This window comes from Enhydra lutris, unplaced genomic scaffold, assembly GCF_002288905.1.
Source record: "Enhydra lutris kenyoni isolate GAN:26980312 unplaced genomic scaffold, ASM228890v2 scaffoldscaffold68, whole genome shotgun sequence".
Taxonomy (NCBI): Eukaryota; Metazoa; Chordata; class Mammalia; order Carnivora; family Mustelidae; genus Enhydra; species Enhydra lutris.
In genome coordinates, this window is record NW_019154152.1 from 569,386 (window position 1) to 581,570 (window position 12,185).

The 12,185-nt window shown below is 37.8% G+C and overlaps 1 protein-coding gene across 2 annotated transcripts in view; it reads left to right on the plus strand.

Annotated features, from left to right (window-relative positions):
• The window catches only part of LOC111159398 (RAS related 2), a 70,702-nt gene extending 61,177 nt beyond the window's left edge, over nt 1-9,525 (plus strand). For both annotated transcript variants that reach the window (XM_022521822.1, XM_022521821.1), the window contains exons 5-6: nt 6,842-6,960; nt 9,357-9,525. In XM_022521822.1, coding sequence (XP_022377530.1) covers nt 6,842-6,960; nt 9,357-9,444 — 207 coding nt within the window. In that variant the 3' untranslated portion in view covers nt 9,445-9,525. The remainder of the gene's footprint in view (nt 1-6,841; nt 6,961-9,356) is intronic.
• The last annotated feature ends 2,660 nt before the right edge of the window (nt 9,526-12,185 follow it).

Sequence of the window (12,185 nt, forward strand, 5' to 3'; positions counted from 1 at the left end):
CCATCTCCTTTCCCCCTTGTTAGGTGGTAGTGGCTTACTGTTAATGTGAGAAGGGAACCCATTATACTTAGAATAATACCTAAGTGTACTAACCCCCACTCCGTTTGTTAGTACCTTGACCATAGTATGCCCCTATAAGCCTCCCAGGGAAAAGACATTGCCCGAACCCCCAGTGGTATTAAGGGTCTCTTCTTGCCTTATCTGTTTGTACCTTGTCTGCATCTAAAAGATTTGTAAACCATTGAGTATAAGCAGCCTGAGGGCTTCTCAGTTTTCACCATTTAGTTTTGTTCATGCTTTGTCCTTCACATACAACAAAGGTAAGTACTCAATAGATATTTGCTGAATGAATGATTCAAGGCATCAGTGAATCAAACCATGTATTAATTTGATGATTCTTTCTATACAGTCGATATTTTTGAAAATAAAAACACGTTTTGCTTCTGCAAACTTAGGTTATTTATTAACTAGACACATCTATGTGAGCATTGCAAATGTTTTGGTCTATTCCTACTAAACCCAGTTTAATAAAATTGCTCTCATCATTCTTATCTTGCTCTTCTCTATTTGGAAATACATAGTACTAGATAAACTCATTATTGTGGATGTCTTCTAATACTTATTTGTGCCTTTGAAGTGAAACCACTGGAGGTTCCCAAATGCAGATCTGTGAATTTTTTCAATCAGATTCACCTTTTTTGTTTAAAACAAAACATTTTTGGGTAGTGCTGACCTACCAAGTTAAAATATCCAGGAGATAAACTTTAGTATTTGGTACCTTTATAAAATTCTCTGGGTTGGGGAACCTCTAGGAAATCCTTATTAGTGTAGCTCTCTATCTACACATGCGGTATTCTTTGTTCCCTGCAATATTCTTTTTGTGCATTTTTGTTTGCTTTGGTGGCAGCAATGTTATTTCTGTTTCTTAGTTAAAATAATGCTACACCAGTGAGCTCAAGAGCAGCTTTATATGTGGTTAGAGATTCCTTGACCAGAAATGCATGTACAAACTCTGCTGACCTCGATTCCTAGGAGACAGTGATGGGAGACCATGCTTTAAAAATAAATGAATGAAGCATGTAAATAATCTTAGCAGTGGGATTATTTTATCATCTCTGTCATTAATTACTTCTTCTTACTATGTATAGATGGGTCATGTGCCATTCTCTGTAGCTGAATTACATTATGAAGGAGGGATGGGGCAAGGTACCTTTTGAAAGAATAAATGAGCAGAAAGACAAATAGCAGAATTCTTTTTTTTTTTCCCTTCCAAATAGTAGAATTCTTAAGGACATGTATTTCCCTTTTCCAATCAAAGTCATATTAATAAAGTAATTCTTGATTGACTTGTCTCAAATACTAATTTTTATTTTTTTTTCCTGTATGTTTTCATTTACTTACTTGATTGGTCGTACTCTACCTACCATATATCTTTATTAGTTAATGACTATGCACTCTTTTGGGCTCTGAATGTACAAAGACAAATAATGCCTTACTCCCTAGCTACAAGGGATGTGATATAGGGATAGTGGGAGAGCGAACCTGAGAATTGGGGTATAGTATGTTTAGGGTTTTGTCACTGGTCACTGTAGGGCATGATGGGAACTCCAGGGCATTGTTCTAAAACCTCATGGGCACGGGGAAGTTATTGATTGCTTAAGTCTTGAAGTGTTATTAAGGAACAAACTAAGAGTATAGAGTTTGGAGAGAAGGGGTGGCATCCCAGGAAGAAGGAAGAGAATTTGTGACAACACAGAGGTATTTTTGTAGGAAGGCATTTCCCATGTCAATTTAAAAAAGGAATTTGCTATTTAAATTGGTTTCTGTGAAGCTTTCTTTTCTTACTTGGCTTCCTTACTTGTTAATTGCTTGCTTGATTTGATTGATTTATATTTCAAAACCATAGGCCTAATGGTATATAAGCTATTTTGAAGAGAGGCAGGAAAGTGTAAAATTTAGAAAAACTTGGGTATACCAGTGCTGTGCAGAACCTGCTGCCCTTTTGGAGCACAACAAGGTTATCCACTATTATGAAGTAATAATTAGATGTACATATTAATATAATAAACTAATAAACTGCATTGAGGTGGCCGAATTTTGGAAATAGAATGTTACGCTGGAAGAACGAACTATCTTAAAAGACTAAAGGGAAAAACACTTTGAGCTCAGATAGGGCTAGGAATAATTCCTATTTAGTTAGCCAGAGTGAGAAACCTTGTAATTCTTGGGTTATTGGGTAGTGTACTCAGGTGGATTTTGTTGCAATAGTAGGGCAGAATTAGCTCTGGATGAAATCTATTCTGTAGGTACTATGTAACAAAAAAGATCACACTTTCCAAATAAGTGCATCCCAGAAGAAATCTCAAGAACATTTATGGGAATATAAACTTTCTAGAACTCAATAGATAAAAGTTAAGTACCCAACCATCCACTTAAAAATAACCAAGCAAGAAGCAAGAAAATATGACTCACAATAAGGAGGAAAAGCAAAGAATAGAAACAGACCCAGAAATGACACAGATGATAGAATTAGTGTACAGATACCTTAAACATTTCTTAAGACTATATTCCATATGTTCAAGAAACTAGAGAAAACACTGAAAATTGAATATAGTAGGTAGAAACATGGAAGATGGAGAAAGATCAAAATTGGACTTACAGAAATTAAAACTACAATGTCTGAGATGAAAAATACCCTGGCTGGGATTAACAGCCAGAAGTAATAGCTGAAAAATTTCTAAACTTGAAGAAAACTGTGAAACACATGAATCTAAGAAGCTCAGCAAACCCTGAGCCTGAGAAATATGAGGAAAATTACCACAGGACACACACATTTTAATGACATTGTTTAAAACCACTGATAAAGAGAAAATCTGAAAGATAACCAGAGGAAAAGCAAACTATTATCATAGGAACAGAGCTAAAGATGGCAGCAGTCATCATGGTTTCTCATGGGCAGTGATACAAGAGAGAGGAAGATAGTGGCACAACATCTTTCAAGTATTGAAAGAAGAAAATCATCTAAAATTAAATGGCCAATAAAAATATTTTTAAAAAATGAAGGTGAAATAAAAACTTAGCCCAGATCTACAAAAGGGAGAGGATTCATTACCAGCAGACCTGCATTACAAGAAATGAAAAGAAGGAAAATTATACCAAACGGCAATCTGAATCTATTAAAAAAAAAAAAAAAAATGAGCACCAGAAATGATAGTCGTGTGGGCAAATATAAATTACTTTTATTGTTATTTAAATCTCTTTAAAATATAATTGGATTTTTAAAGCAAAAATAGTAACTGCCTATTATGAGGTAAAAGGTAATAATAAAATGCAGAAGGAAGAAACATACTATTGTAATAAGATTGTTACATGATACTTGCATTGGTGTAAAGCATTTGAATTAGACTGTGATGAGTGAAAAATGTGTATCATAATCTCTAAAGCAGTCCTTAAAAACCACTTAATACATAGTTCATTAGCTAACAAAGGAGAGAAAATGGAATCCTAAGAGCAATACAGTTAACCCAGAAAAAGGGTTAGATCAAAGAACAAATAGGGTGAATAGGAAAGAAAATTCAAGATGACTCCATGGTATCCGTAATCACATTAGCAGTAAACAATATGAGAATCTAAATTAAAAGGCAGACATCATCAAATTGGATAAAAAAGTGAGACACTACAAGAAATCTACTTTTAGTGTAAAGGTGTGAATAGGTTAGAAGTGAAGGGTGGGATAAGATATACCATGCTGATCCTAATGGAAAGCAGGTTGAAATGAAACGTAAGTATCAGCCTAAGGCCATTTCAGAGCAAAGAAGATGACCAGGAGTAACGAGGATTGTTTCATAATGAAGAAGAGATTACTATTCGTTAAGAGAACATGACAATCCTAAGCATTCATATACTGAATAACAACTTCAAAATTCTTTTTTTAAAAGATTTTATTTATTTATTTATTTATTTATTTATTTATTTGAGAAAGTGAAAGAGTGCCCACAAGCAAGGGGAGCACCATGTGAAGGAGAGGGAGAGGCAGGCTCCTCGCTGAGCAGGGAGCAGGATGCAGGCCTTGATCCTGAGCCCCAGGATGCTGGGATCATGACCTGAGCCGAAGGCAGAAACTTAACCGACTGAGCCACCCAGGTGTCCCAACAACTTCGAAATTCTTAAAGCAAACATTGAAAGCACTGCAACAAGTAATTGACATACTCATAGTCAGAATTTCAACACTGCTCTGAGTAGTTAAGTAGAAAGTCAGTAAGGATCTTGGCGGCTTGAATAACATTATCGAATAACTTACTCTAACTGACACTTAGTGAATGCTCCACCCAACTACAGTGGAATACACATTATTTTGAAATGAGAACAAGTCTCAGTAAGTTTAAAAGGACTCTAGTCAGACCAGGTATGTTCCTTGTCTATGGTGGAATTAACTTGGAAATCAGTAACAGAAACCTATCTAGGAAACCTCTAAATATGGAGAAACCAACAAACTTTTAACTCACCCTTGGTACGAAGAAGTGATCAAAAGGAAAATTATTTAATAAAGTATTATGAACCAAGTTATAATTAAAACAACATTTCAAAATTTGGGATGCTACCAAAGAAGAAAATAGAAATTTATAGTATTAAGTGGTTATTATTAGAAAAGAAAAAGACTCCATTCAAAGGCTAATTTCTACCTTAAACTAGAAGAAAAAAGCAAATTAAAACCATAGTAATTAAGGAAGGGAAATAAAGAAGAATGGAAATCAATGAAATTGAAAATAAAAAATCCATAGAAAGATAAATCTGGTTTTTAGAAGATTAGTCAAAGTGACAAATCTAGCCAGAATGACCAGGTGAAAAAGGAGCAAAGCACAGATTACCAGTGTTAGTAATGGAAGAGATTCCATCACTTCAGATCTTACAGATACTGAAAATAAAATAAATACTATATAAAGAAATACTGTGCCATAAAGAAATACCATACTGTAAAGAAACTTTATAGCAATAAATTCAGCAAGTTAGATGATATAGTCATATTTCTTAAAATACTACCAAAATTCAAGAAAACAAGTAGATAACCCAAATAGTGCTGTATCTATAAAATAAATTCAACTGGTTATAAAAACCTTCCCTCAGAGAAGATCCCAGGCCCAGGTGGATTTGCTGGTGAATTACGCCAAACTGATTTTGCTGAAAGTGTTCCAGAAATTGATGATGAGAGGATTCTTTCCAACTCCTCATACGAAGCCAACAGTACTCTGATACCAAAGCCAGACCAAGATGTAAGAGGACTATAGTCCAATAATACTTGTGAACGCAGATGTAAGAAATTCTTAAAATTCTAGCAAATAGAATCTAACAGTATGTATATGAAGAGGACAGTGCACCATTACGTGAGTGGGGTTTACTCCAGAAATGCAGTGTTGACTTAGCAGGCAAAAATGAATCAACACAGTTCACCATGTTAATAGACTAATGTGGAAAAATCATGATCTCAGTAGGTGAAGAAAAAAAAAATTTGAGAAATGTAACATCCTGTTGAAAACTCTTTACAGATGGAATAGCAGGAACTTTGTTCACGTGATAAATGGCATGTGCAGTGAAGCCCTACACCATTCAGTGTGCTTCATGGGGAAGGACTGAATGCTGCTGGCGTGGCTCTGAATGTGCTAGGCTGGGAGGTCCGGCCAGAAAAAAGAAATGAAAGGCATCCACAATAGAGAAGAGGCAATAAAACTGACTTTCGTCGCAAACAACATGATCCTGTAAAAAAGCCTATGGAATTTATGAAAGAGCACCCAGATAATTGAGTTTAACATAGTTCCAGGGTATAACATAAATATACAAGTCATGATCCTATTTTTGTAGAGATGAAGGTACCTTACTGAAAAAAGACCAGAAAAATGTGGTTCTCTGTGGGAGATAATGTTCTTGAGTCCACCCTCTCCCCCAGTCTGCAGTTTCTAGCATCTCTGCGAGTGTTTACTTCTGTGGTAATGACAGCAATAAAAGTCACTGTTTTGGAAAAATAGTTTTCAGCCACACTATGTAAATGTGATGCAGTTTAGCAGTTTTTGGTAAATGTCATGACTTTCAGCCTTTTCGCTGAAAACGTATAGGGCATCACAGTCATTTTATGTTTCTTATTCTGCCCTACCATTTTAGGATGTTCGTTCTGCCACCCTTCACATCCTAGCATGCGGAAGACGCTGTGATCGTAATCATTGCTCATTTTTCATATGATTTACTGAGCATGTCCTGTGTACCGGCTACTGGGGAATGCAGAGATGAGGAAGACCCGTGGCCTCTCGAGGCTTCCGTCCTCTCCATCCTCACCTCTTTATTATTTTCTCTCTTGGCTTCTCGTATTTAAGCTTTTCTAGACTTCGTGTAGTGCCTGGAACTTGGAAAGGGCAGCCCCCCCCATGGCTCTTACACCTGCCCTATCTTTTGTCAGGGATACTTTCTTAGCCCACCCCACTGCACTCCCTACTCTTTATTTAGTTCTTGACTTAAACGTCATTCCTCAGGGAAGCTTTCCCTGATCTGCCCAGCAGGGTGGTAGAGTCTGCCAGCACCTTGTACTTTTCCTTCCCAGAACTTATCACCATTGTATTTAACACTTGCTGAGTGACCACCAGACTGAGATCTTGTTGTCAGGTAGTATTTTCATCAGTGAGTTGTTTTTCAGAGACGGGCTCTGGTTCGTATTGAGCTCCTGAGTCTCTGTTTATCTTACGAAAAAGCAGCTCAGCTTGCTGGCTGGATTAGCAACGCAGTGCATGGCCAAGGATTAGATGGAGCAGATCTGATTTTTAATTCTGGACCTCAAATACAACTCTTGGGATTTCAGGTAACACAGGAGGAAGGACAGCAGTTGGCACGACAGCTGAAGGTAACGTACATGGAGGCATCAGCCAAGATGAGGATGAACGTAGATCAAGCTTTCCACGAACTTGTCCGGGTTATAAGGTACGCGAGACACATGTTGGAAGTTTGTTTTAATTTATGGGATTTAACAGGTAATCACACTGTGCTTTTGAAAACCATAAGCTGAGAAAGAAATTGCCACTCAGCGTTTAAGAAGGGAAGCTGTATGTAGAAGCACTTCTGTGCTAGGCGTTGACACCCAAGGCATGTTACAGATTTTCATTAAGGACATACTGTATACTAGGTACTTCCTACATATAAAACCAAATTTAATTATATTGAAGGAGAGAGTACACATAGAGATTTTGGGAAGAATCTGTGCCACTTCCAGAGGTGTCCATAGCGTGAAGATAGTGAGGACAATAGCTGACATTTGAGTGGAAGTCTCTGCCAGACACTGTGCCTCATACTTCACGGGTATCACTACACTGAATGCTCACCACAACCCAGTAAGCTAAATACTTTCATCTATCCTGACTTTTGGATGGGAAAGCAGGTACATCGAGGTGAGTTAACTTGCTCAGAGTTTTGGCGTTAAACGGCAGGGCTGGGACTCAAATCTGTGTCTCTGATTCCAGAGCCTGTGTTCTTCAGCTTTGCTCCGTCCCCACGTCTTCCCAGGTGGACAGTGAGCCAGGTGCTGGAGAGTCAGGCCTCCCGTTCGTGGGGTGAAGTGTGACATCTCAGATAACCCAGGGGTTTTCTGTCTGCTGGACTAGAGGGCCCCTGTGGTTCAGAAAGTGTTAATGGTTCCAGGAAGCTTGAGGTGATGGGTGAGGTCACCTGGAGTTGCTTACTGTGTGAGAAAGATTGAGTTGCTTTATAGTGGGAGGGGTTTAATTTGATTATTTTTAGCCTTGGTGGCTTGGCCTCTACTTCACCCTGGGCTCTCTAGGTCTGCTAGTCTCTGTCTGACAGGTATGTGGAGTGAGCTGGGGTTAATTGTGAGTGTGAGGGGAATCAGCATCTGCGCTATGGGCTTCCTGGGCTTTTTTAGCTCTTTGCATGGGCATTCTCTTTGTAGAGAAAGAGAAGTAAGGTTTATAGTTTTTTATTTCTTAGTAGTTTGTTAAAAGTACGAGTTCCATTTTTAAATGAGTACAGAGTTTGTTTTGTAAGATAGAAGAGTTCTGGAGGTGAATGGTGGTGATGGTTGTACCACATTGTGAATATATTTAATATTGTTGAACCGAATGCTTAAAAATGGGTAAGATGTTAAATTTTGTTATGTGTATTTTTTTTTTAAAAGATTTTATTTATTTATTTGACAGAGAGAGATCACAAGCAGGCAGAGAGGCAGGTAGAGAGAGAGGAGGAAGCAGGCTCCCTGCTGAGCAGAGAGCCCGATGCGGGGCTCGATCCCAGGACCCTGAGATCATGACCTGAGCCGAAGGCAGCGGCTTAACCCACTGAGCCACCCAGGCGCCCCTTGTTATGTGTATTTTAACATGGTTTTATGTGCACACAAATCAGTGCCTTCTTAATGTCACTTTTAGTGCCTTTTGAAATATTTGGCCCTGGGTTTTGATCCTTAGAATCTATATTCATATCTGTCAGTCAGTCTGGAGTGAGGAGTGAGTGGGTAGAGGAAGTTTTTAAAAAAAATGTTTAATTTTATTTTTACTTTTAGTAGGCTCCCTGTCCAGCATGGGGCTTGAACTACGACCCCGAGATCAAGAGTCTCTACCTACTGAGCCAGCCAGGTGCCCCTAGAGGAGGCTTTTTTGTGCCAGGCACTGATAGGCCTTTAAACATAACAGGAGCTTCTTAGATCCTCATAGCAACTGTGGAAAGAAGAGTTTATTATTGCCTTCTAAAAAACTGAGGCTCCATAGACGTTAGCTGATTTGTCTAGTGCTGACTTGTGGCTAGTAAGTGGCAGAACAAGCATAGGAACTGCGTATCTTGTACTTTATATTCTACTCTAGCAGTGGATGCTTATTCTTTCTTTATTTTTAAGAATATTTTGTTTATTTGAGAGAGAGAGAGTGAGCAGGACAGAGAGGGAGAGAGAATCTGAAGCTGGCTTCATGCTGCACTCAGAGCCAGACTTGGGGCTTGACCCATGACCTGGAGATCACGAGCTGAGCTGAAACCACGAGTCGGATGCTTAACTGAGTAAGCCACCCAGGCGCCCCAGTGGACTCTTATTCTCAAGTATACCTTATAGTCATGAAATTTCAAATTGGGAAGGGAACTTAGAGGTCACTGAGTTCAGTATCTCAGTCTGATTCAGGACTCACCTATCAGTGAAACTCAGCTCTGCTTATGCTGGTATTGAAATATTTGTGCCCTTTTTCCCCTCAAAGATTTGCTTTGATTCCCTAGTTGAAATTCAACATTGAGAAGCATAAGCACATAAGCTAGCCTTGTCCAAAAATAATATATTTGTAGTATTACCAGCAAGACAATTATATGTAGATTTTTCTGTCTTACAGGAAATTTCAAGAGCAGGAATGTCCTCCTTCACCAGAACCAACACGGAAAGAAAAAGACAAGAAAGGCTGCCATTGTGTCATTTTCTAAGAATCCCTTGAATTATAGCTACCAACTGCCAGGAAAAGCCCTCATCTTCTCCTTTTCTCTTTATGGTTTACATCACATCATGTTGGTACCTTTCTAGCCTTAGACAAATGATCACCGTGGTAGCCTTAGACCAAGAAGCTGGCTAATCCTTTCTTGTGAAGCTAATCCTATGGTCATTTCAAGACAGATTTAAAGGAAACACTAAGGCTGCTTCAAAGATTATCTGATTCCTTAAAAATACTGATCTATATACACAGACACATTCTTTTTTAAGGGCTTACATTTTAATAGGGATGAATCAGTTTTGGAACCTATGCTGTTTGCCAAGCTGAAGTCATAGGTTGCGAAATAACTTTTAACTTCTGGAATCATATTTCCTATTATTACTCTAAATAGAAAAGTGAGGAGTTTTTTTAAAATGTGAATTTTTGCCTATCTCTAAAAATTTTAATGTCAACTTTAGTTAACCTTAAATACACTGAATTGAATTCACAAAAGTGAGACATCTCAGACCTTTACCAATGCTACAGCCTTTGTTTTCCCATGGCCAAAATACCAAACGCCTATTGTATTTATACATTAGAAACTGCGTATGAAGCCTTTTTAAGTGCTCCGCTCCTAAAGATGATAATAATGTTCTATGTGGCCAGATATTTGGACTTATTCTGGACTTAGGCATTTCAATGTTCTTGGTTTTTTAAGTTAACTCTTTTTACAGCCATGTCGAGAGTAAAAATAAATAATTTCTGTCTGTCTTCCTTTTCAAGTATTTGTGGATAAGGGATTCAAAAAAATTAAAACTGTTTTTGTTTGTAATATAAAATATGGAATTGATCTTTCCGAGGTCAGAGATGATTAATGTTTTTGCTATATACTTTTATACATTATTTTCTTATCAAACTAGTTAACAAGTATTTTTATATGTTTGTAAGCAAATATGCTTTCACAGCATACCTTGTGTATATGTAAAGATAAGTATTTAATTCTCACTGTTCACTTTTAACTGACAAAGAAAAAAAGAGAAAACTACGGAAACTGTGGTAGAACTTTACTTGCCGTTCTGGTCCTGGTCCTGGTGGCGCCCACCTCTGGCCAGTCACGTATCTGCTCGAGAAAACTTCTCCATAGATGACAGCAGGATGAGACTCAAGTCACTTTTGAGACACCATACTGGGTATTGGCTGTTGTATCAAGTAGTAAGTGTAAAACTTTTAATTGACAATTAGTATAACTGTGGATGGCTTCTGATTTTGTTTTTAATTCTGTGGATTGTGTTTAAACAATTCAAAAGTATGTTCCTGATTGTGAGATACTAAGTGGTATTGCACAGTTGTCACTTTATTAAATGTGTACAACAGTCCCATGAAGTTGATAAAGCATACCCTTGTATAGCTTCAGGTGCTAGAATTAAAATTGATCTGTTATCACAATATAAGGTTTGATGACTTGTTATTTGGGTGGTTTCTTGGAGGAACGGCAGTATTGGAAGAAACACTTCAGTAGCTAGTTCTGTGCCTTTTTCCAACAGTGCCTTAGGGTTTGCATCTAAAAATCAGAATTGGTTATTTAGTAGGTGAATTTGAAGTGAAATGACTTGGTGTTCTTAGGGATTTCCTGAATATTTTCTGGAGTTGGCATTTCTTAAACTTTTTCTGTGAAGTGCCCCTGACAGAAACCCCATCTCTGAAGGAGAGAGGAGGTTGAATACATACACATACACTCCTCTGAAGAAGAAGCCTAGAACAGCGGAAGCACAGTGCACACATTTATTTGAATGCTCGTTAAAATCACTGCCCAGGAAGGTACTGGAGTTACTCTGTGGGTTTTGACACTGTAGTGCTATCACATATCCTTGTTAGGACTTTCAGTTGGGAACGTTTTTTGTTTATCATAGGTAACTTCAAATAACAAGAGATTGTCCATGTAATAGGTAGATTGAATGGGAAACCTTTAATTTTATTCTGAATAGATGACTTATAGCAAAGCAGTTTGAAGGTTAAATTTTGTTTTATCAGTTTACTTTTCTTTTCTCTCTGGGCTTCACTTTGGATACTTTTTATTGCTACATCTTCAACTTCCCTAACCTTTTCTTCCCCCGTTGTTTCATCTGCTGTTAATAACATTTAATGAATTTTTCATTTGAGACTTCGTGTTCTTTTTTCTTCTGTAGAAGTTGTGGGTTTTTTTTGTTTTTTTTTTTTAATATCTTCCATCTCTCTCACTGTGCTCAGGTGTTTCTCTTACCCAGTCCCTTCCAACGGAGTTCCCAGGGAATTGAGTCTAATGTCTTATCTGTCTGTGGTGTGCAGTGAATTAACTTCTCTTCAGTGCATCTGGGTTGGTTCTAGCTGTGTATCATCCTTGGGAGAATTGAGAAAGGCTGCTTTGAATATTTGAACATGGTTATAATGGCCGTTTTAAAGTCCTTATCTTTATAATTTTTGGATCTATTTCTGTTGACTGGTTTTTCTCTAGTTATGGGTCACATGCTTCTGGGTTTTTTGTTGTTGTTGTTTTGTTTTTTGTTTTTTGCGTGTCTAGTAAGTTTTAATTGGATGCGGGATGTTGTATATTATTTGTTGTTGGTTGCCTAGATTTTGTTGTCTTCATCTAAAGTTGTCGTCACCCCCCCCCCCCCCCCCCCGTCATTTACCTCTAGTTCAGCTTAATTCTTTCAAGGCTTGCGGTGAGGGAAGATACTTGAAACTTCACACAGTCTCAAGTATCTTCCCTCACCGCAG